At 38.1% G+C, this 26,063-nt stretch overlaps 1 protein-coding gene and 1 long non-coding RNA gene across 2 annotated transcripts; one reads left to right on the top strand and one right to left on the bottom strand.

Annotated features, from left to right (window-relative positions):
* Positions 1 to 460: 460 nt before the first annotated feature.
* Positions 461 to 16,765, bottom strand: GOLGA5 (golgin A5). Its single transcript, XM_042866385.1, has 13 exons — positions 16,641 to 16,765; positions 15,386 to 15,995; positions 12,729 to 12,950; positions 11,462 to 11,681; positions 10,795 to 10,918; positions 9,777 to 9,980; positions 8,479 to 8,649; positions 7,710 to 7,838; positions 5,758 to 5,856; positions 4,528 to 4,753; positions 3,556 to 3,661; positions 3,291 to 3,354; positions 461 to 1,778 (listed from the first exon to the last, which is right to left on the bottom strand). Exons 2-13 carry the CDS (start codon positions 15,945 to 15,947, stop codon positions 1,698 to 1,700), a joined length of 2,208 nt encoding a protein of 735 aa, XP_042722319.1. The 5' UTR covers positions 15,948 to 15,995; positions 16,641 to 16,765; the 3' UTR covers positions 461 to 1,697.
* Positions 9,138 to 16,500, top strand: LOC122177227. The gene is made up of 3 exons (XR_006177987.1): positions 9,138 to 9,223; positions 14,462 to 14,518; positions 15,512 to 16,500. It is a non-coding gene; the product is annotated as an uncharacterized LOC122177227 (long non-coding RNA).
* Positions 16,766 to 26,063: the final 9,298 nt, after the last annotated feature.

Raw genomic sequence — 26,063 nt, 5'->3', positions numbered from 1 at the left:
TACAGAAGCACAGCTTTTAGTGGCACAGCTGAGTGTGTTTTCTCATCCTGTGTAATCCCCCACACTGAGCAGCCTCATGTATGGAATTTTGACCATCACCTGCGAACTGCCAGCTTTCTCACAAGGTGGGAACATCCTGATTCAGTTTGATTGGTCAAATTACACCTCTTGAAAAGCAAAATATAATGGGGTACCACCCTCGAAGTGCTACGCTCCTCTTTCACAAGTGGGAAAAAAAAGTGGCAAAGACTGCTGTATGTGATTTTTGAAAGAGGTAAACAAACCCAGAAATATCTACATACGCAGAAAAAGGTTTTACAAATGTCTGTCCTCGACTTCCTCCTATAGCAGCTGCTCTTCCCTGTGTCCAAGAGTGCCTCTTGCATCAGAACTGAAAAGAGGCAGCAGGGATTGAAAAAAGCACAGCAAATATCACAGAGGGTAGGGACACCTTTTTTGAAAATTCTCTTTTATTATTTAACCCACCAAAACATTCCAGTTTCCCTGCAGGCCCTGAATCAGGCATTTTTCCACTGTAACATTTCCATAGGAGACAGCATGACAAGCACTGTGTACAGGACCAAGGCTTAGCATGCTCAAGTCATGTGAGAGCTGAACTATACTCATCAGTGACAAATTAGTCATCCTCACATTACTCAGCTTCGAGCACCACACAAGAAAATGACCTTGTATTGTGGTACTACTAGCTAAGGATGCCACTGCCTAATGACAGAACAGTAGCTTTGGATTGATCTTATGGGTTTTACAATAAGGATTTGATGAGGTGCGTTTATTATCACATTTGGAAGTGTTTAGACATGATAATTTTTTGACATAATACAAAAATCACAGAAATAGTTTAATTTAGGTATCTAAAGTTACAGAAAATAAATATTTCAGTGAATATAAGATCTTATTAAGACATAGAATAAGAGGTATACAAGAAAATGTAGTTAAAATACAGAGATCCCAAGTGGGAAAGGAAACACCATTTTTCTTGAAGAATTTGGACCTTCCTTCTTCAAATCACCATTTGTCTCTCTCTGATAAAGCTCCACTACAACATTTAAATAGGCAGCCCCACCAATCAGCTGACAGGAATTCACCTGTTGCACTAAAAGTACAAAGCTAAGAAGAATGTATAATGTTTTATTTTTCAATGTATTTACAAAAAGATATTGCACGGATCCAGGCATTTTTTTCAGTTTAACAAATTAAGGAAAAGCCTATTTACAAAGTTAAAAACAGAAGTGCAAAATAAGACTGAAAGAAACCCAGAAAGAATAAAGTTTATTTAATTGCTAAGTACAGTCTGCTATCTGACCATAGCCCACATCCTGCATTACCTAAATTAGTTGTACCTTGTTTATCTGTAACTTCAGAAGTTCTTGCATTTCTCTATAGATGCAAGCTAATCTTTTACACTAACCATGAGAAGGTTTATGTAAAATGTAAAGGCTAAACGTAGCTTAACTTAATATCTTTATTTCACCAGCAAAGAGATGCTCTTTTAGGTAAATTGGTAAAGCTACATAGTATTATACATGTATTTAAAAAGTAGTGATAAATCAGGCATGATGGTTTTCTTTCTTTGTAAACACCATAAGGAAGTTTGCCAGCATATCTGGACTGATTATCCTAAGTACACCGTCAGTCCAAGTTACATTAATTAGCACAGCACACAGTTGTGTCTCAGCCTATCTGCCACTGGGGCTATCGTGATGCATTTCTGGGGTGTAAGTAAGCAGAACAATCATGACCCAAAGATGAAGCAATGCCTGGGAAAACAGAAAGAATTAACTTAGCACACACAGTTGTTGTTTATGGCAATGTAAGTCTGTCAGTGTAAGTGAAAAAAAAAATAGTATGAAAAATATTTAAGCAAAATACTTCTACTATTTTTACTTCTAATAACTAATTCTTATATGCTTAATGAAATGCTGAGTCAGATTCTGAAGAAGCCATTCACAGAAAGCTAAATTAGATTTTACACAAACAGCAAAAGTAAGTGCACAGAATCCAGGCTTCTTTATGCACTCTACCTTCTTTCCATCCATGCGTACCTTGCAGAAGCTCCAGCTGTTCTCCTTGATACCCAGCCCAGCCCACAGACACCACATTACATCACCTGTCCAGTGATAAGCTGATACTCCTGTGCCACCTGGCTGACACCAGACAGAGTGAAACTCTGAGTTCTACTTTCCTTCTCGCTACCCAAACATGATGTTTAGTAACATTTTTATAAACACTGCAGAAATGTTAATCATCATTTGAACTTCACTGGAATTACACAGAATACATTTTGCTGGGGTGCAACAAAAGAGATAAGTGACAATACCTATGGTAAATATCCTTAAAAAATAACAACCAAAACCTGAGCATTAAAATTACAGCAATCATAACAAAAATTCCAGTTGAAAAAGGCTGAATATATGGCTCCTGTTCAACGTTATTGAGTAGCTCAGGCAGTAAAATTCTTCAGTATCTCAGTACAAAGCATTTTATTCACATATTCTGAAGTCTAAGTCACGAGTGGGAAGAAAGGGAGAAGTCAGGAATTAAAGAGCCCTGTTCCTTCCAGTACTTCACAGGCTGGAAGAAGAAATTGCAGGGGAACCTTGTCATTTCCTTTACTTACATGCATCTCTCTGCCTTACTGAAATAGTGACAGCTGTTCTTAGAGACTGTTCAGAAAAATCGTGTGTTCTCAAGCAACTTATTCCCTCTCCTTTCAAAGACTCAGTAAACATTTTCAGTCAGGGCAGACTGCGTTCTACCTTGCTACAGTTCATTTCAACTAACAGACATCTACCCTCTAGTGGTAAAGGAAGGGATCTCATTTCCATAATTTTTTTGTTTTCTCAATTTTTATCACCTCCTCTGTTAAGATTCTATTATTTGAATTTTAGCAAAAATAAGTCATTTTTTCAGCTACTCGAGTAGCATGATTGTTAATTACTGCACAAAAGTGGAGGGCCAAATATTAAGAAAACCCATTAAAAAAGTCAATTTTCCAACATCAGTGCATGCAGGTCACAGAATTATTTTCCATTCTCACTTCGCTTTAAACATTCTTTTAAAAGGTAGTTACATAACTGGCCTTCAGAGTTCTATACTAAGAATTCATGAGAAAAACTGAGAACTAGCAAGCAACACAATTCCAAAATACTGTTTTGTATATACTCTTTAGTCTACAAAAAAAAAATTGTTAATTACACATACATTTAATTTGTACTTCATAAACTGGCAAAAGAAGACTTGAATTATATTCTTAAAGAAATCTTGCTTACCATATATATTATTACAAATATTCTTGCTATAGGATACCTCCTTAAAAAGATTCCCAGCCGAATGCTACACAAGAGAAAAACAAAATACACAAGTCAGCACTAAGCAGCAAGTTCTTCTTCCTCTCATTCTAATTAATCACAAACTCAAACATCTGTTTCAGATCTGAATTTTACTTCATATATTCATGAATGAGAAAATTCAGAATGCAGACTATTAAAAATCTCTTCCTAAACCAGAAGATGCATTTTCTTGTCATGTTCTTACCTAAATTGATCTATGCTACTAGCAGCCTTGCGAACTCTCCCATACATTCCTGCTACGTTGGTATCCACATCACTGAAAAGGACAGGAACATTACGCATACGAGCACCTATTTGAAGGGCAGAAACAAAAAGAGACTCATTACTGTAAAATCACTTCAAGTTGTAGTCTAAGTAAAAAGTAAATTACAGCTCATAACAAACATACAGACAAAACAAAAATTGCATTCACCTGATTGCTATTTTGAAGTGTGTTGTAAGGGAAGGATTCTCGATAAATTTACAATTGATTTAAGCATCAATTCAACTTAGTACATTCAAAAATTTACTTTAGTTAATTGAATGGACATCTTGGTATTGAATTCTAGTAAGTAATGAGTTCTTTTATTAAGTGTAAAATAATGGGTTTGATAATCATCTTTTCTCCATTTACTTGCATTTCTCATACAGTAAAACTGACAATATTTCTGATACTAACTTGTATACTCCAAATATTTACATATTATTTACACTTTTAATACGCATCAACTTTATTTTAATAAGATTCTCAGACTGCTACCTTTGTGCAACTAAAAACAAGCCAAAAGGAAAATTCTGTTCAACACTCAAAAGGAAGTGTACTGTTCACATTCACCTCCCAAAACTTTTTTACAAGACAGCAAATACTGTCTGCTTCTAATATCGTTTGAACCAAATAAGACAGATTTATTTCCACCTTGACAGGATTTGTAAATAAGATTGCTCTAATAGTGCCATAATATTAAGAATTAAACTGGCTTCATTAAGGTTACTTATCATTCACAAAGAGGAGCTTTTATTCAACTGTTTTTGATACAGCTGCTGAAAGCTATAAGCACCATGTTTTCAGACTCCTCTTTTTCCTTTATGAAGTCAGATCTTCAGAGAAAAGTATTAGGAAATACAGAAACCTGCATTGCAGAGAGAAAATTTTTAAATGTTATAATTCCTTATTTACCTTCAGTACCATCAATTCCTGCCATGTTAATGGAAGGCCCATTACTACTACTGCCTTGGAAAGCCTTCAGCTGATGCTCAAGCCGTTCCAGTTGATAGACGAGTGAGTTTTTCTCTGTGCTCAGGCTCTCCAACATGGTCTGCTTCTGAATCAGTGTTTCTGTCAGCTGATGAAGGCGATTTTCTAATTCAGTTTGACTACTACTACTTAGAGCTTTGTTTGTGAGCTAAAAAACAAAGGAAAAATTAGAACATGTTCAAAATCTGACCAATGTGACATATTACAAAAGTGGTATGCTCACCAAATCTAAGCCCCCAGAAACAAGCTATCACATTTGCAGGACTTCTATGGGATAATAATATCCAAACCATCACCAGTGAATGTAACGAAGAAGAAACTCAATTACAACGGTTGTTAAAAGAAGACTTTTCATGTGAAAAACAAGAAAGCTGTTTAAAAACGTATGCGTATATTTTCCACTTCTAGTGCTATGAACATAAGTTTTATCATAAAGATTAATGCTATGTCTCAGAACTGAGTTTAAATGCATGGCAATCACAACAATCAATCTCCTCTTACTTCCAACTTCACAAAGTGAGCATGCAAAATATTTTCAAGTGAGGAAGGAAATGCTTAGTACAAACAAGGAGTGTCTGCCCAAGGAGGCTGCTAAGGACTGACACTATCAGAATGTTCCAAAAGGGATTAGTTAAGAAAAACAGTTCCATAAACATACTTACAGAACTTAGGGTCTCTAATTCACCTAAGAAAACCACAGATGCTGAAAGAGCGCAAGTGAGCAAAGACAGTGTCCAGGCTCACACTGCCACTATTCACGATAAAAACCTATCTGCTGGATACATGGCTAACTAGTCTGAAGGACATCTTATGTTTCTATGCACAATTAAAAGAATCTCTGAAGAAACAGTCATGATCAAACACCAATGGCGTTGTTTAGTTTCCAGGATGAAGCACATAGCAGGTCTAGTAGGATCCCAGGTTACTCTCTGAAGACAAAAGCATGTGTAATCATAAAATTAGACTATTTACTGTTACATGGTTCCTTTCCTGTGCTCTTCACACTTAAAATTCTACTTTGCATAGCAAACAAGCATATGCTAACTCAGTAGCAGTTCCTATGTGTATTTCGTATAGTTTAAGCAAATTAATAATTTTCAGCACTGTTTTCATAAGTGAATGTAGTACTTATTTTTTATACAAATACAGTACCTGATTTCTGAGCTTCTGGATTTCTTCCTCTCTGTCTTTTATTCTGCTTTGCAAAGTATTCTTTGCTCGATATAATTCTTCCTCGGTGTAACGGAGTTCCTATGAAGTACATCACAATCAAAGATCTTGTTCTCATACTTACGTAAGTACTTTGAAAGACATTCTCTTATTTCAAGTTACACATTAGAGTAAGTAACACAGGATAATCAGATATAAACTAACATTTAATATAATCCAGAAGCGTCTGGCTAGCACTGGAAAAAAATAAGAGAGCAGAGTATGAAGACAGAACCTAGAAGATCAAAAAATCCTTCTGTGAAGACTGACTTCACATAAATACTACCCAGATCAGTTTACTAATACTGATGCAGTTCCACTGGGAACATGATTTGTTTTGTTGTCCTCATATTCTCCCTGTTTATTATATTGTTATCTTTAAATGATACCGTGTAACTTAAAGAATTAGGGATACCAGGGGGAGGGGAGGAGGAGGAAGGGGAGAGACATCTCTGTTCCTAAAAGGAGCCCATCAATCATAAAATTAAAATAAAGTGGGTATCTTCCAATTTTAAAAAATCTTGGCATATTTCTCTTTAGCTTTGTGAATGTCACAGACCTTCCTTAAACGTTTAAGATAAATTAGCATAACAGAGGGAAAAGGAAAAGCAATATTAACAAGAGACAACTTACTGAACAGCAAAACTAACAGTGAGTATTCTTACTCCCATGATTTAGTGGCTATGTTAACTCCTATTGAAAGACCTACCATACTTATCTTTTAAATTACAACTGCCTTCAAATCACTGTGCCACTTCAGCTAACAGCTGCTACAGAAGACAGCTGATGATACTTTTCCTTTAAGTCATCAGATATACAATAAATAACCTCTCATTTTCCAATGTCAGCCTCAGAAACTTTACAGCAAGTTACAGCAATTCTCCAGTAGAACAGGCCACTGTTGCATTAAGTACTGTTGCAAACAATTACTTCAAAAGCACACATATTCATATGTCATCAAAAGAAATATCATTTTCTGTAGCAACCAATAATGGTTTGTTTTGTTGTTTTTTTTTTTTTTTAAAAAAAAAAAAAAAAAAAAAAAAAAAGGCTTCACCTCACTTCTTCTATACATAACATTAAATTAAAATATACCCCTCAGAAGGGCAGGAGTAATGTGATATAATTTACCATCTGCTTTGGTATAGCCATCAACTATCTATCAAAAACAGACATCAACTTCTGCCTTTTAATTAGTTCAAGCTGCTAGCATCTAATTCAAATGTAATTTCTGAAAGGACAGATAATCCTACAAGATAAATTGTTCCTAGCAAATACAGTACACTCACCTGCTTTCCTCATTAATACTCTTACATGAGCTTTATTTTTAAAGGACATCTTAATAGGCTGCAAAACATTGGTCCAATCTACCTAATATTCTGTTTGTTAACACAAAACACAAGAGTGAAGTTTTTTCTCCTCTTTCTAGCACAGAACAGCTTAAAAAGATGATACAACCTGACAAAATTCACTGCTACTATCTCATTAACAATTTGTCTTATACAGTAGTTTGGAATCTTACATAGAATTTGATCAGAGCAAATACAATTGTAACCTTTATTATTAAGTTTATTGACATAAATGCATTTATTACCACATTCCTGTTGCTGGATTGTTCCCTGTTAAATAAAATTTAAGATCATTATCAATTTTGTTCACTCTCTAGGGTCTTGTTTATTCTTTAAAAAAAAGCTGAGATCTGTATTTAATCAGGATTACTGCTTAGTACTGGTTGCACTTCGGCCTTATGACACAGAAATTTGGGAAATTTCCTTGGACTACTAGAAGAAAAAACCCTCAAATACCACATAACCTACTCTCTCATTAAGCCAAATGCTTTGCTGAAGACAACATTGGCCTAAAGTAAGACCCATCAGCTTTCAAGCATTCTTTACCTGCTTCTGCCGTTCTAGTTCAGCTTCTGCCTCCTGCTTGGCCATTTTATGAGCTGCTATTTGCTCTTGTAGGTCTTGAAGCTGTTCTCTCACTGACTCAGCCTCACTTACCTGCTGAGTCTCCATATCCTGAAATGAACAGAAATGTTACTATTTCACTAGCATTCAAACAGTTCTGCAATCTGTCACAGGTGACTACAGAAACTGTTGCTTCTCCAATACTGATTCCAAGAAAAATGAGGGTAAATTAAAGACAACTGCTCATTTTATACACAATATTTTTATTACAATATCAACGAGATAAATGCAATTTGTAAACATGAGAAGCCTTCAAGTGATCTCTTTTTCCCTTCTGCTGTCTGGATGCTAAAACTGTGCAAACCCGGCACAGCTGCTGGGTTGAGCCAATTATGCCACAGCTGACTCAGATTACAGTTGCTTCAAGGATTAGTAGCAGCTCTTGCAGAAAAGGATATATGTAAAATCTACAGAAGTAACCAGGCTTGTTTAGAAAGAATTACTTGTTTCAAAATGAGTGCATAGCAGAGTGGGAAAAGAAAATAGTAACTCTAATACTCCTCCCACCACCAGGAGAGAAAATACAAGAAGAAAATGGTTCTCTATAAGCACTTACCCCACAGCTGAGCAAAAGCTGGCTTGGCTTTAATACTTGTTCAAATAAATATTAGAAGTGTCAGCCCTAAAGCACGCAAAAAAAGTCTTTTGTGCATGGCTAACTACATGTAGGTGTGCACATAACCATAGCTACCTGCAGCTCCGTTCTCATCTGCTGTATTTGTCCCATTAGCTTTTGTATTTCTTCTCTTTGAGTGTCACGCTCGTGCCTCAGCTCCTCTAGTTCCATTGTGCTTGCTGTCTGGCTATCCAGACCTTCAATACCAGAGCCTTCTTTTAGGCTGTTTATCAGCTTTTCTTTAGACTGAAATAATAAATCAAAATGTTATTGACAGCACTATTTCACAAGTGCTCAAATAAAACCCATTAAAAAATTGCTCTAAATTTCCTATGTAGACTTACAGTAAAAGAACTGCTTTATCTGTTCTTTCAGACAAGTTAAAAATAACTCCACACATTTTAAAATGGAAAATGCTTCCCTACTAATAATTTCTCTGATTTGCCACATGTCACAAGACGGGATGTACTGAAAGTCTGTGTTATCAGAGGAAGAGTAGAACTTTACTCTTCAGAATTGTGTGGAATGTTAAACATGTCACAGATAAAAATTCTGCCTTTCCAGCTAATGTAAGAGAGAATACAGACACTGAAGACAAAGATTAAGTCCATCCTTTCTCCTGTCAACAAAGCCAAATAAAAACCCAGATCAGCAATATCTCTTCTGGGAAACAGAATAAACTTTTTTTTTTTTTTTTTTTTAAACAAAGTTAACCTAACGTTAGCTTGAAACTGATTTCTGATCTCATGCTTCTTGCATTCATCAACGTGATTCAAGTCATGTCCTTGGTCATCAGACAAGACTGATTTATTCTAAACAGGTAAGGTTTGCTTACTCTTACAAATAAAACTCAAATTGGTACCCTTAATAACTTAAGTAGTAGATAACTGCACAGAATATGCAATTTTGCCATTGCTTATATAATCACATACAGCTTTTCAGAACACAAAAATATCTTCTTCAGTTTACACAAGCATCCACTATGCTTCAGACTCAAGCAGAATATAGCAATTTTCTTGGCACAAGAACATGGGTGCAGATAAACTGTAGGTTACATTTGTAACCATCTGCTTAAGATCAGACTCTGGGATGGGGAACACAATGACAGATGTTATAAACTAAGGGCAGTGGTTCACTTGGATTTTTGTTCAGGACCTGAACTTCCATTTCATTATTTAACTCAATCTGTCAACGAAAATTTTAGGAGGTACAAAATGCAGACTAGTAACTGTTCCAAATAGGTATCATTATGGATTTACCCCAAAATATATTACAGATCACATGGAAAAAAATAGATTAAATCACTTGAAGAACAACATCCTGTAAAAATCAAGCATACAAATGAAACTGAATGCCTTTAAGTAAATGCTTACTTGGAGTATGCGAGTAGCTTTTTGTTTATAGTCTGCCAGTTCCTGTTTTGCAGATTCTAGCTGGTTTTTAGTTATTTTCACTTGCTGCTGAAGCTCATCAGCTCGCTTTTTCTCATCTAAATACTTTTTTTCTGCAACCGTTACCCCTTCTGCCAAATTCTGACGTTCTGCTTCCATTTTACTCAGACGTGCTGCGAACTCATTCTATTAGCAATAAAGAAACAATATTTTCTGTTTAAACACAATCACAACGTTAGCCTAGAAATAAAAAAGAGAGGATTTAAAAGCAACTACAATTGAAATTAACACTTCATATGGATTGTGTCCAACTTGCATATGCGTTAGTGCTGTGTGGAAAGAAATTGTGCTAGCTTAAAGAAGTACTAAATGAGTACTCAGTAAAAATATGCATTTCTTTGCCACCAGAAGTAGATCTTTCTGTTTACATATGTTTGGTAAACAAAAAGCAAGCTATCCTTCAACAAAAATAAATAAACCAATCATAAAGGTATTTTAGTTTAAAGCAGCGAAACAAACAAACAAAAAAAAAACAGTAAGGGTTTTCACAGATGTTATTATACATAATAAAGGCCAAGCTAAATGGAGAATGCATAAAGTCTCTAGCGATATTAGCTTTCACATTCACCACAGTAGTGACCACCCAGTCTAACATTCTTAAGATTACATATTAAAGTTGTAGGTGCAGGTGGGGAACAATACAGCATGGAAAATCAAATTGACTGCTGATTTAAAATATGCTTTCACATAAAAGATAGAGTGGAAAAAAATTTCCTTTTCAGCATCGATTCTCATCGATTAAGATTTAATCATAAAGCTTTCAAAATAGCATTTAAGAAGTAAACTAGCATTGCAGGGATACTTAGTGTAGCAGAAGGCACACCTTTCCAAGTGCTTAGTACCCTGACCAGGAACTAGTCAAGGGGAAAAGAGAGCAGTTAGAACCTCACAGATTTGATCTCACAAGCAGTCAAACTCCTCCTTAGTCTTCCCATCTAACCTGCATTTGTTTGTAACTTTCTTGCTCTCGCTTCAGTGTGGAGTCTGCATCACGCAGCCTATCCTGAAGAGTTTGAAGGGCTTGATTTTGCAAACTGCTCCCTTCACTGTGGTCTTGTATTATTCTGAAAGAGTGATATACATATTAATTGAAATTAAAAATCCAGTATGATTTTAAGGCAGAAATATGACTACCTTTAGCAACAGCCTTGAAAATGTACCCAGTAAATTAGTGAACATGGCTTGCTAATAACTCCTGCAGTCCCACTGTGGAGTATCCAATTTCAGATTCATGTCCCAGTAAAGATGGGATGTCCCAGATGTAAAGACAAAGAAGTCTTTACATCTGAGAATAAGCAAGTGTATTTTTCAAGATAGAAACATTTCTTCAGATCTTAAGCTTCGAGCCTCTGACAAAAACATAAATATATTGTATACAATTTGTTTCAATAACCAGGCGATAATTGCTCTTATTCATTTGCCCAGTTTCTACTGCCAGCTGTGATGTAATGAGCTCAGAGCAAACTTCAACGTTCATATTTCAAATTTTGATACCATCTCCCCCCATTAGTTCATTCATTTTTATCCTTAAAGACACTAAACTATCCACCCTGAATTTTCAACCTTACTGCTATTTTTGCAAAGTGGTGAAGCCTGAAATTAAGTACCGTGATTTCTCACTCCGCAATGCTTCCAAAGCTTCTGTCCGGGAACTTAAGAGCTGATCAGCTTCTTGCAAGCGTACTTTGAGCACAGCTAGCTGGGAATCCTTGGCACCAACAGCTTCTGTCAGATCATCAACTCGAGCTCGAAGTTCTCTGACCACCCTGTCATTCTTTGAATGGTCAACATTCCACTTCTCCACTCTTTCCCGGGATTTGTTCAGTTCTACAATGTAAAACATTTTTTAAGTTTTCAAAAACAGATCATGACAAGGTTTTTGAAGTGCTCAGGATGTGCATGCTACACTTCCTCAAGGAAAATAATCAAATACAACCAAGATGAAGCAACACTGAAACGTTATGAGCTATCAAAAAGTAACAAATACCAGACTTTGGCTGTCAGATCATGACATACTAAAAAAAAAAAAGAAAAAAATCACATGATCTCAAAGCACATTTTCATTCTGCTTTGCAGCTGACAATCTCTCTTAATCCTTGCAATGAACTACTGCTGAACAGCCCTGTGTGAGCAAACCTTTAGAAACCTCTGCAGATAGCATCTAATTCAACACTACATAACAATAAGATCAAACTAAGTAACAGCACACAAATACAGTGTTAAAATGATACCTGGATATTTACCCAGACTTTGTTTTCAATCAAAGTTCACATGCTAAACTTCAACGGAGAATAAATTCTGCAGCTTAAACAGTTACTTTAAAAAAAGAAAAAAAGACACAGTCCCTCAGCTGTGTGCCTAACTGAAGTAGTTTGCCAGGTATTTTATTATTTGTTTTTATATTCACATCTGTCATATTTCATTTCATTTAGCTTTGAAAAAAAAAAAAAAGCTAATATAGTCATACAAAAACATCAATCTGAGATTTTTACCATCAATTAGCTACAGACAGAAAGCAGGCAGATTTCAAGCACTTAAAGGCAGTCACTCATAACTATTTTGCAAGAAACTTTAAAAGGCAGAAAAAAATATTTTAACACTTAGTATTTGCTAGTTTTAAGATGTAAGCTTTGGAACTAACTCAACTACATCACCTTCATCAACATGTATGTTATTATTGTAGTTGAACAAGACTTCCAGTTTCCCTCAGCTCATAATTTTCAAAACCAGGAATCATTTTGCTTAAGTCATGCATGCAAATTTATCTAGGAAAACTTTATTATAAATATAAAACTCTAGCATAGAAACAGCACTGCTTCCCAGTTTACCAGTATTTTCAAGGTGTGTTACAGTTTAGTTTCCAAATTACAATACCTTCTTGTGTTTCTTTGGATCTCTGAATTAATGAAGCCATTTCTTGATTTAAAGATTGCACTTCATTTCGCAACAGCTGATTCTCCAGACGAAGGTTGGACAGCTCGTGTGATTTTACATCATCATTAGCTGAAAGGCCAGGATTAGTTACTGCACTTAGTGATGAATCCTTCGTGCCATCCACTTGGGTTGCCTGTCCAGAATCTGAGCTGTCTGGAGTTTCTGTACAGAGAGATGCAAGTTAGAACTGATCAAACCATTTGTAGGTCTGTATCAGTGGTTGAATGCACTTAATCTAATTAAAAAACAAACAAACAAAACAGCTTATATTGGAATATAACATAATTTTGATGTCAAACCTAAATATGCAATTCAGCCACACAGCTGCATGTTTCAGCTATCTTTATGTGAAAGAGTCTTAAGAATCTTCAGTTGAAACATCATCTTACTGATGATTCTGCATTGATAACTCTCAAAACACACTTTTAAAATTCACTTTTAAAAAGCAATTTAGGAATTTCTGATGTAGTCTGAACAGAACTCACTTGCAGGGAAGGGGGAACCTGCAGGCCTTCCTCAGCACACACACAGTACTGGATTACTGCTCTGCAAGTAATGCAGCCACTCTAGCAGTGTTGATTGCTATGTGCAGACAGCTGGAAGATTCGCACCAGTATTGACAGAAAGCAACACAGCACACAGTGAACAACCAAGCAAACAATGCAAAATCATTCCTTCTGAATTCAGTGTGCCCCAGATCGACAACTGTTAAAAATCCATGGGGACACATTACAGCAAATTCAATGCCAGACTTCAGTTCAGCTGTCAAAACACCATTTTCTTTGCTCTGTGATTATCAACCAATCTGCTCCACCTTCTTAGTTGCCACTGCAACAGGTCTCACATGGCAGAGCTCATCAAGGAGATGGAGCAGACTGGGAATTCCTAACAGCGTACCAACAAGTAACTGCAGTGACTGAAAAATTTATTTCATGTTTTCTCAAATCCCTTTGCTATTTAAAGATTTTTAGGAAGTATCACTTCCTTTCTTTTAATTCATTTACTTTGAAATTATCAGACAATCTATCTTCATTCCTTTGTCTGGAAAACTTGAAAGTCCAATGAAGCTAATAAGGCAAAAAAGTAGACACTTACAGCAGACAGTGGATTGCATCCAAGGCAATGTACATACTGTAACATTAATTACTTTTGTCTGTAACTAACGAACCACAATTTATTTCAACAGTTTTTATATAGGACATCAAAATGACTGATACATACAATTGACTTCAAAACTAGTGTGCTCAAACTCTACATATTAATCATGTGTTTCCCCAGCAGCTCCAAGATGCAAACTCCACTGAAAAATCTTCACAAAAAAATTCAATGTACCACACTGAGCAAAATAACTATGTTCCCCGAGCATCAATTATCAAGATACAACATTGCCATATAGCTAAGTTTAACATATTTGACTTACTGCTGTCAAATGTTATTGAAAAGTTATAGACCCAGAAAAACAAAAACTTAGATCTCTGGAAATGACCCCTTTTTACCTGTAAAACTTTTCAACATATTTAATGCAGTTAAGTCTTTTACAGTGAGGGTAGTGAGGTACTAGAATAGGTTGCCCAGAGACGTGATGGATGACTTGTCCCTGGATATTTTCAAGATCAGGCTGGACCAAGCTCTGAACCACTTGATCTAGCTGTGGATGTCTCTATTCATTGCAGGTGACTTGGATTAGATGACCTTTAAAGGTACCTCCCAACTCTATGGATTCTGATTCTGTAAGTCAAAAACTGGCACAGTCCTTTACATGCACAAAGTACTGAACAAACAATACTCTAGCTATACTATTAGGAATACAACTATTTGCTTCAATTTTATAGAAGAAATAGCATTATTGGAAAGACTATAGACTGGGGAGCCACATAGAGAATGAAAGTTTCTAAGATTCTAAGAAGCTTTCTAACTAAGAAAGTTTCTAAGTTTCTCATTCTCCTTAGTAGACACTTGAGTTTTTAACCACTTGGCCTGGAAACTACTTCAGGTATCTGCAGCAATGCACTTCTTCTGGCAAAAACTAAGTTGTCTATCTCATTTTCTCATGCCTGTAGCTCAAAAGAAGCATGCCTATTTTCCCACTGTCCAAGCCAAGCAAGTTTGACAGCTTGCCCATCTTCCATGGCAGAGCAGAGAGAAGCTCACATTATATCAGGTAGGGCATTGGGTAACAGCCAGAACCATTTACCAGCTATAGTGAAACTCACTTGCTCACGTATGTGCCATCACAACAGGCAACAACCCCAAGCAAGGGAACAAATGCAGCAGTGCCAGAACCCATACTTTCAAGTGGGATGCATGGGTGCTGATGTAGCATCAGGCCACAACTCAGGCAGGATGAGGTGAGCAGTAGCAATGAAGCAGACAAAGAACACAAAGGGTTTCAGTGTCAAGTTATATAACCTGCCAAATTACTGTAGTATCTAAGATTATTCCAGTGATGAAAAATAGCAAGGACCACACTGTACTTCACAAATGTGACACACTGCTGCCACTAGATCTTTCATGAAGTGACAAAAAAAACCTTTACCTAGCCTTACACTAGACACAAAAGGGTTTAAAATATATTAGATTCAATAATATTAAACTACCATTGCTTTTGCTTCTGACAGAATTATCTTCAGTAGTCACTGCACTCAGTGTACTAGTAGATACAGAACTAATGTTTGAAGTCCGAGAGTGATTTTGAACAGGTGCCTTGCTCTTCTCTTTTTTAGAGTCCATCCTTGCATTAGGCTCTTTCTCAGAACTGTTGAGAAAATCAAACAGCAACTCATCATCAGGTTCAGACTTTTTTCTCCTCACAAAATGTGAAGAAGCTCTGGATGTGGAAACATTTTCTACTGAAGAAGCAACTTCTGAATTTGTTCTACGTGCTGGTTTAACATTTGCTGTTCCTGCTAAGATTGTAGCCTTTTGGTTTTTAATGTTATCAGCTGCTGAGGAGATGTAGGCTGCTTTGGATGAAGTCTGATATTTCAGTTCTCTGGCATGCTGGGACAATTCAGAATATTCATTGGCAGAGTCCAAATTCTTGCTATCAAAAACTGCGTTGCTTGCTGCGTCTTTTTTGTTCAGAGCTGATGCAGCCCCTTGATCAACTCTGTTGAGAAGATCCTCTGCCTTTCCAGCCAAATCAGCAAGCCAAGACATGATAAATGTCTGATGGTTAACTCTGCATCAAAATTTCAGGAATATATGCTGCAAAAGAGAACAATTGAAAATCAGACAGGCATTGAGAAGACAAGAAGTGTGGGTTACTGAAAAACTGCTGCATTCATTTATTACTGCTGTAACTACATTAACACTTCTGTCCTACCAGCTTTGTATTTCATTGTTGATAACTGATGGAAATAAACCAAATCAGTTTCTTAAGAAAATATACATAAGCACATGGCTTTGCCATCAAACCATATCTGCTCCTAGCATCAGCACCTGCTGATCCAGCCTGTCAGTGCAGCACTAACAAAAAATAAAGTCTGACAACAACCAAACCCAAGTGAAGAAGGAAAACGTGTCAACAAACATATTACAGAAACAGATGCACGAGGCAAACATCCCTCAGACGGCTGACCCGCAGATTCCATCAGCCAGGTCAGAGGGAGGAACACCCCCAGAACAAACCGCTGCCCTGACGTGCCCCGGTGATAGCGACACCTCCCCGGCACTCAGAGCCTACGACATGGCCCCTTCACCACGGACAGGCCTGCAGGAAGCGGGCAGCACAGCGGCCGTGAGGAGAAACCGAGCTGGCCGACCCCGCCCGGGCCCACAGCCCCGCCAGGCCCCTTCTCCCACCCGGCGGCCCTCAGGAGCGGCGGAGGCCTCAGCACAGTCCGGCCTCACCTCCTCACAGCGCGAGGAACCCCCAGCCCGAGCAGAGAAGCGAGAGGAGGCCGGCATGCAGGACACAGCAAAACCCCGGCCTGGCGCTGCCCACCTTCCGGCAGACGTGGCCACCTTCCGGGCCGCGGAGCGCGCATGCGCAGAAGGCTACGGGAGAGGCGTGAAACTGCGCGTTGCTGCAAGCCCCGCCCCTCCGCTTAGGGGGCGTGGTCGCGTCGAGAAGGGGCGCCCCCAGGTTACCGCAGGCCTTCTGTGCAGGGCTGCGCGCCGTGCTGTGGCCCGTTAGGGCTGCGGTCGCTGCACCTCTGAGGTGCAGCGCAGCCCTCGAGTTGTGGGAGTTCAGTCAGGGCGGGCAGAGCCCCGAGACGTGCGTGCAAACGTGGAAAACGGGCAGGAGGCGGGCGGCTGCCAACTGATGTGTCCTGCATTTCTGCGTTGTGATGGTAGGAGGAGCTGCAGCCCCGCGGTGCGACGGGTCAGGCTGTTAAAAAGTGCCAGGCGTCGTCTTGCTCTTCTTGACAGTTAAAGATGATGCTGTACAGGAGACTGCTTGACAGATGGCATCAACTGATTCTCGAAGGCAGCTTAAAACGCCAAAGAACGCGGAACCAGTAGGATATAAACCCCTCCAGTCCGCCAGCACAATAAATGCAAATAACCAAACGTGTTCTTCTGTCCTCCTGACTGCACAAAACTTGTCAGAAGCCTCATGTCCGGGCTCACCCTCATCCTCTTGCAGCAATCCGTCCTGTATGGTAACACCCAGATGACCTTGTTTCTACTGAAATTCATTGACAGGTACTGTGCAATCGATGCTGGCTCCTACTTGGGTAACAGGCGCAAGGTTGTCTTAAGTATTTTCTTTTAAGATAAAGTTTACATAGGATATCGTGATTAGGCTTAGAGGGGACAAGAGGTGAGGTCAGTCCGAGGGCTTCCCATCTCCGTGTTCACATTTATAAGAGAATCCTGGGGCTATATAAGGACATAAAGTCCTTATATTTTTCCAGTCTTCAGCTTCCCTTTCATAAAAAGTCCCTGGCCTTTCTCAGACTATTTCAAAGTGAGCCATCACGATCTTTTTCATACATTAAAGCAACCCATTTCCTGTTTCAAAACACTGTAATTCAGAGATTTGCATGACAAGAACAGCTCTTGTGAATGCAAGAGACGTGGTATAAAGAACAACTTCAGCACTCTTTCGACATTCTTTTGTCTATGGGGCAAGTTTCATTTCCACTCAAAGGAGGAAAAAGATTTTTAAAAATGACTTTCATTAAATGTGAACTAGTACCATCCTACGACCAATAAAGTACTATTCAAACAGTGAGTGTAATATTATGAAATTTAGGAATATTTATTATCAAGTATGCAAAAGGCACATTCAGGAGGAGGGAATAATTCTGGCTTTTCTTAAAATAGGGAGACTTTTCTATGGTTTCTGTGTCTGGCGTTGAAGTAATTTTTATTTTCGGGTTTTATTGTTGGGTAAGTAGAAAAGTACACTTATCCCACAGTGTTGTTTCATTCATCTGTAAATTACTGCATTCATTAGCTGAAAGGGAACCCGAAGCCCAAGACATTTGTAGTGTTCAGCACATGATGATGAGTGAAGAAAACGAAAACTAATTTTTTTTTATTTTTTATTTATTTATTTATTTATTTATTTATTTTTTGAAAGCAGGATAAATGGTAGGCCAGTTAAGGCAAAGATTAGAGAAGTCTATCTCAAGAATAGAGCTCACATCACATTCAGAAGAATGGATTTACTTTCACAATTGCTCTGGTCCTAGAAGCAAAGTGTATTATATGGCAAATTCCTTAAACAAGATGAACTTACATTTATTTACTTTTAACAAATAGGTTAAGAGATTTTAAAAAGTAGATTATACTCTATGGGACAGTTTTTACAGTACTTGTCAATTACCATTTCAAGGTGAATCTTTTTGGTGGATGTCAGATTTACAGACAAGATCCTTCATGTTCTTTTCCATATAATTTCCATATACACATCTCTCAGATGGAGAGATAGTTTGATCACCAATTCTCATAAGTCATATTGCCCATTGCAGTAGTTGGTGACTAGAAGAAAGGCATCTGGCCGTAAAAGTAATAATTTTTTTCCATCCTTTCTTCCTGACAGGATAGTGCAAGGCCTTGGAATAACTGTTTTCTACTTACAGCTCCTGCTGTTTCAGATTCCTCTCTGTTGAGGACCTGCTCTAGTCCTGAGGTTCTGAATATAATGCTGAATGAATAGTTGGTGGCTTACATTTACATTTCCACAGAACTTTATACATCATCTTGTTAGATCACATCTTGTAGGTTTTTCCTGTATGTTATCAAGAATATCCTGTTTTACAGAAATTTCCCTTCATTTTATCATGATAATCTTCTTTCCATATGGAATCCACAAGGTGTGGGAAGATTATTTAATGTTATGTAGGAGAAAGGTTCCAAAATGTTCATCTGCAGATATGAATTATCAATTTTCATTAAGCTTCACTAGGATTTAAGCCAAAGGAGGATATATCTGCCCTGCTGCGTATTCTGAACATACAGAGCTCATAGTGTTGTGAGTTAATAGAAAATCCAGTCTGCCTCATGACAGTTTAAGTAAACTGTGGAAGCAATAAATCAAATCAGTTCACAACCTTTAACTTCTACATCATGTGACTCAGTATGATGGACATAATCACCATTTCAATTTGACGTGCATTTATTACCTCCACAGATATTACTTAGAAAAAAAGGATTTCAGCACCCTGCAGAAGTCATGTTATCTTAAAGTGGGAACAACAAACTGTAAAGTATCTTCTGTTCACATACCAATTAAAACTCTAACAAACAAATACTTGTTTTTAAGTGTCAACAACTGATTCTAAGCATCCTGTACCTGGCTGAGTAATGAGTATGAATATTTAATTGTCACAGAGGGCATCCAGCTTCATTCACTACTGCTGAAAACTTTACAGTTCACAAATGCCCTCCCCAGAGTCCAGGCTCAGCAGAATGTGCCCTACTTGCTGCTACATAATTCAAAAATTTCTGGCACCAATTCTCTGTATGAAACCATGAAAGGTAAGAGATTCACATCTAGATGTAGATGAAAAAATTAGATTCACTATAAAATGTCTTTACATCCCTTTTCATATTCAAACAAGAAGTACTTTTTAGCAAGAATTTCACACATTATTTTTCCCTATTACAGCTCCTGTTGTAATAAGTTTTTTTGCAAACAACTAATTTCTCTTTAAAAATTACTGTTTATCTATGGATTTCCATGACTGTATGGGCAGAGAAATCATATACTGCAGGAAGAGCTAAGATGGAAAGTTACTGCTCCTTACTGGCTCCATCTGCTCAAGGCCCCACACTTTCTCCACAGTAAATGAAGGCTTCTGACTCTTCTTTTAGCTACCTCAAATGACCTCAGCTACTCTCTGAAAATAAGAAAGCATTCACTCAATTTGTCACACTAGCCTATGACATGTGCAACAAACTTTGAGGCAAGTGGTGCTATTATCTCTGCACTCCAGATGAGAAATTAAAATACAGCATGGAGAAACTGAAGAGGAAGTTCTTTTCCACACCTGATCTGAGCAAAGCATATTCGGTCTGGTCAAAATGTACAGATGTGGGGGATGGGTCATCCTAACTGCTAATGAACTTCTCAGAGAATTTATCACCAGCCATCTGTGTGCTTCTGCTGAGCATATGCAGCTTTGAGTTACAAAGATAACTTGACCAGACACTTGTCACAAACCAGTTAGTGAAAAATAGCAAAAAATCCTGGCCCTGGATTGAACATAATGGTTCTTGGTTTTATTAGTGGGAGGCAGTTGTGCCAGTCAGAGCACAAATCCCTCTCCGAAAATCTTCAATTGCAGGTGATGAAGGAAGATATAAGAACTGCTCAGGAGACACTGCTCAGCTACATTCCCTGAGATTTTGACTCAGGGACTTCCTTATTTTAATTTATTTAATAGCCAATATAGCTTTCCAAAGCATACAGGTAGGAGAGTATCTCAGCTGAAGAACTTTTAACTGGAGGCATAGTTCTGTTTCTCTCTACCTCAACATACACCTTTTGTTTTCCTCAGAATGGCTGTATGATTCACTAAAAGAAAATGTTCAGGAATCTAATTGTCCAGGAACATCTAACAAGGAAAAAGTTAGGGGGAAATGGCAGGGCCTTAAGAGGGGTTATAGAGTTCTATTCTAACACGAACTTATGGAAATTCTGAACTCTATGTAATGGCTGTAGCTGTGCTTGAATGAGTGTACATCAAGTGCTGGAGTGCTGTGCATCAGACCCATTCTATGACAGGCAGCTACTGTCTTAGAGGCTGGCTCACAACTGAAATATTTCAAGTTAGACCACTGCTCATTTGTACTCTGGAGAGGTTACTCTTTCTCCACTGTTGTGTTCTCAATTACACCAAAATGAAGTATACAAAACTAGGCTGTGCTTGCGTTCCTTCTCCCACAGTATAAATTAAGTGCATTATGTGCACGTGCACATATATATACAATCTCTCAATCCTTCTATACTACTTTATTTTTCTTTCATTACTTCTCTTTCTTTCCCGTAAAAATCATGCTGAATCCTTTCCTGCAGTGTTCTTACTATTTTATTTCCTTTTTCTCCATATGCAAATGACAGGGGTCATTTATCACTCTTCAAACAAGAAACAAAGCCAGCCTTCTAGACAGACACTGAGAGAATCATCAAAGTTAGGAGACCAAAAATGGTTGGTGACATTTAAAGAAGCTTTTAGAATATGAAGTCTGGAGAGTCTGAGGATTTGGGAAGTTTATTTGCATTCAGCCTTTCTTAATTTGAATTCATTATTTGTTTAAAAGAACCCAGAATACTCAGAACAATTCTCTACTAGGTTAGGACTCAACTTTCCCTACCAAGAGCATGCAAATCCTCATAATGAACAAAAGTAACAGTTCTCTTAATTCTTTTTTGACAAATGCAAATATACACAAGCATTCCTCAATACAAACATTCAAAGGATTTTAACCCTGTCTACCTCTATTACATCTGGCTTTTCTCATGATTACTAATTCAATATTGAAGACATTTCTCTTTTTTCTTTCTCTGTCTCAGGAAAGATATGTTTTCCACTTTTGACAGTAGAACTGTGGAGGACAAGTTTGAAAGGCCTTATTTGTCCTGGAGATGTCCAACTTCGCATGCAGCATGTCTCTAGGAAGTTTTTTACTGAGAAACATTTATCTTCTGCATACATACTGTCACTCCCAAGGATGTAAACTCAGCAACTTTGCTGATATATTATGTTCTTAGATCTTCATAACAACTCACAGCTGACATGGCAATGAGAAGTTTCATGAAGGCTCACAGAGGTGAACCTGACATCAAATTCAGCAGGCTGCCAGCACAAAAGGCAAGCACATGTGATGGTGTGAGCACTGAGTGGAAGGTCTTTACTGGGCCAGTTTGGCAATTCCTTGTCTTCACATGGAGAAATCCTGGAGCTGCAGATGTGCAGATCAACTAGGCAAGGCTGAACCTAATACAGTGGGAAATGTATTTTAACCAGCAGAGAGAGAAAAGAGCATTTGTCTTGAACAAGGCAATGGGTTACTCAGATGTTTGGAATCTGAGTGCAGATGTCCGCAATGATACTGCAAACACATCACATAATTAGACATTACTTATGTGTAGGAAAAAAATCACTATCAAGGGGACGCATGCAGTATTTAGGAAGTCAGATATGATGATTCCCACAGCTGCCTGAGATGAAGACAGAAGACAACATAGGTCAAGCTTAGAGAATCCTATTCTGGGTATATAGACTTCATCACTGACATTTGTTTTCACAGACTTCAGTGGATATTTTACATGAAATGAAAATGCCAGAACTAGGACTACATATTAGCAGTACATAATAGCATTAAGCTTACAGCTGGTCATTACCATACTCCACAGTTTTTAAATCAGCACTGTCTATTTGGAAGCCTGCTGTCAGCAAGGATATGTTAGCAACTTTTTAACCTCTAGTCTTCTTTCCTTTTTACCTCCCTCATGCTTGTTTTCTCTGGTACACATTGTTGTTCTTTTGAATTTCCTGGTCATGAGGCTATCACCTCACACCTACTTTATTCTATTCTAAATGCTTGTTTTTTTTCTTTTCCCCCAAACAATCCAATTAACACGTGGCTACTGAGGTAGAAAGGTAAATCAGCTGCAGAAAAACATGTGTAAACGGGTACAATTAGTTTCTGTGTTTTCTGCAGGATATAAGTTCTGCTTATCACAAGAAAATGTTTTCCAGTCTCTAATCTACACATACCTGTTGCATTTTAAGACTACTATTTCTTATTGTCTCCTGGAGATGTGAAAATATTATCTTCCTCATGTTATGTGTCAGAAGCATGTTAGAGTGGCTCTCCTGGACCTATGCTTGTCTATACTAGCAGGTCTTTCAATGCCCCAGGTCTTTCAATGTTTTCTTGTAAGTGATCCTTCTGAAACCTCTATTTGCTCTTCTCTATGCAACAGTGCACTTAATTATTTATTGACACAATGTACACAAAACCTCATCAGCACCCACTTAAGGTCCACTGCATTCACTGTTTTCGGTGATGATGTCTCAAGCCTTTCCCCTCCACCTGGCAACCTATTCCCAAAGAAAATACAGGAAAACAGTACTTTGAACACACTGACAAATTTATTTAAATCTGTCACAGTGGTTGAAGAAAGCAAATGTGAAGTACAGGGATTAGGTTTCCTCTCAATCCCTCTCTGTGTTTATGTTCCCACAGTGATGTATGTGAAATAAACTGCTGAATCCCTCTGGTTCCTTGACTTAATCTCGGTTTATCTCCATGATGACACACTTGCCATCATCTTTCTTTCTTTCAGAACTAAGATTGCTTCATGTAAGTCTCTTAGAACATTCCTCCCAAAATGAAGACAACATGTGTTTGTTTTTTTCTCGATAGCTAAGATTGCCTCCTTGTTCATCTGCTGGTTTTGCTAAAATGCAACTAAGTTTTCACTCTTTTCAAACATCTGGGTTAACTGTGGTGATTGCTTTTACAAGTCAGCTAGTCATGCACCACCGCCAGTCTGTCAAATTTAATACGATTGATGGAGAAGATTTTGAAAGACCAGTCTCATAGAATCACAGAATGGCCAGGGTTGGAAGGGACCTCAAGGATCATGAATCTCCAACCCCCCTGCCACTTGCAGGGCCACCAACCTCCACGTTAAATGCTAAACCAGGCTGCCCAAGGCCCCATCCAGCCTGGCCTTGAACACCTCCAAGGACAGGGCATCCACAAGCTTTCTGGGCAGCCTGTTCCAGCACCTCACCACTCTCTGGGAAGAGAGTCTCAGCACATTGTTTCCTTAACCGTAAATGTCTCTCACTCCATATCTTACACACTAGCTACTTTTTTTCCTGATTTTCTTTTTCTGCCACTCCATTCTTTGTAGTTCGTAAAATTAATAAAATATCCTCAAAATATCCTCACTTTCTCGCTTTTTTTCCAGATTCTCCCATATGGGGTACATTCAAAAATGTCTGGTGTCAATTTTTGCAAGAAATAAAAAACTTTCCTTAAAAAATTCCAGAAAGAATTTATGAGATGCAGTCTTTCAGGCATATTCTGGTTCATTAGTTGTTATTTAATCTAAGAATCACATGCTTGCATTCACTTACTGGTGTGCACCCTGTGCATCTGGCTCACTAATACGTGACCTACGTGTGCTCCATTCACCAGTACAGTCCATTTTGTCCCAGCTAAAACTGCCTTAATTATTCATTAAAAAGTAAATTCTCAATCTATTCAGATGCTGTTAAAGGAGAACATATGCAGCCCAGAGTGGTTTACTGCACCACGTTTTTATAAATGTATTTTGAAGTGGATTAAAAGCAAACCAATGATTGTTCAGTCCAGCTTTTGTCAGCTGTAATGCTAGCAGCTAGCATCAATACACAGGTTGGCACATCTTCAGACTTCTGACAGAAATCTGGAAAACTTCTTTTGGGGAAAGCTGTGCTTTCCAGGCATTACTATTACCATGCCAGCTATTTAAACCAGCCTTCTGCAAAAATGCAGGCTGTAGGAAAAAATCCCATCAGAGCACTCCTAGCAAAACAGAATCAGAGCTGAACTACCCTCAGTGACTGTGCAGCAGCCTTGTGGTCTGTAGGACTTTCCATCCGTGGTTGGTTAAAATCTCAATGTCAAGAAAGCACCCACCTTATCTGCAGTTTTTTAAGTTTCATATGTGGGATTTTGTTGTACTCATTTGGTCAACACTTTCAGAATTTGCTAGCATCTCAGTTCTTATTTGTGTTGTGTGGCTTTGGCAGGTTGGTTGGAGTACGTTCAAGAGAGTCACAGTCTTGTTATGAGACATAATGGTGAAGGCTACTTTTGCTTTCTAGAGCTGTCAGAGCAAGAGGAAAAAAGTTTCATAAATATGTTTTGTTTTTACTGATGTAAATGCTTTTCTCTTTCCAAAATTTTGCATGTATGTTTGTTCATATAGCAATAAAATGTTTGTGTGACCAACGATCTCTACTTCTTTCTCTCTCTTCCTTTTTTCTTTCCTTCCTTTCTTCATTTCCTTCCTTCCTTCCTTTTTCCCTCCCTCCCTCCCTTCCTTCCTTCTTTTATTTTTCTTTTTCTCTTCTCTTCACTTCGCTTCTATCTATGGCAGCAGTGGCAGTAGGAATAGTGCTGGATTCCTCCTGCAGGAGACCTTTTTTACCCCAATTGCACCTTAATCTCTCAGCTTCCTTCAGATCACATGCCCAGCAACACCATCCATATCTTTCCTAATCAATGCAAGGCAGCTTGTTAACTTGCTGTTTAACACCACCAGAGAAACAAACACACTTGGAAGTAAAAAATCTAAATATCACTCTAATGTCTTTAATACATCTGCTAAGTTTAGCCAAGATGCAGGATTCCTGCAGTGATCCTACCTATTATTTTTCAAAACAAAAAGTATCCTGTTGATGCTTAATGAGTGTAGAATCCAGAGACAGTGATTTGGCAACAATATCACTTGACTTTTCAAAAATGATGGCTGGTCCAAGGTATGCTCACCTCTCATAGCCCAGCTGTGATAAACTTGAAAACAAACACCTTTGCACTTGGATGTGTTGAGGGACATGGTTTAGGGAAAACTGTTGGTAATGGATGGATAACCATGGACTGGGTGTTTCTGGATGGATGGACTGGGTGATCTTGTGGGTCTTTTCCAACCTTGGTGATTCTATGATTCTATGATGGGCCAGCAATGCTTTTAACTGATGCAGACAGCTTTTAGGACCAGAGAATGACACTCCAAGCACAAGAACAACCATGTGGTTACTAAACTCAAATTAGATAGGGGGGAAAGAGAGGTTTAGGGTTGTTGGATACACAGCA

The sequence above is a fragment of the Lagopus leucura genome, unplaced genomic scaffold (assembly GCF_019238085.1).
Source record: "Lagopus leucura isolate 7727_CA_CO unplaced genomic scaffold, USGS_WTPT01 Super-Scaffold_1, whole genome shotgun sequence".
Taxonomy (NCBI): Eukaryota; Metazoa; Chordata; class Aves; order Galliformes; family Phasianidae; genus Lagopus; species Lagopus leucura.
The sequence above is the reverse complement of the archived record's forward strand: the minus strand, read 5'-3'. Positions and strand labels throughout refer to the sequence as shown.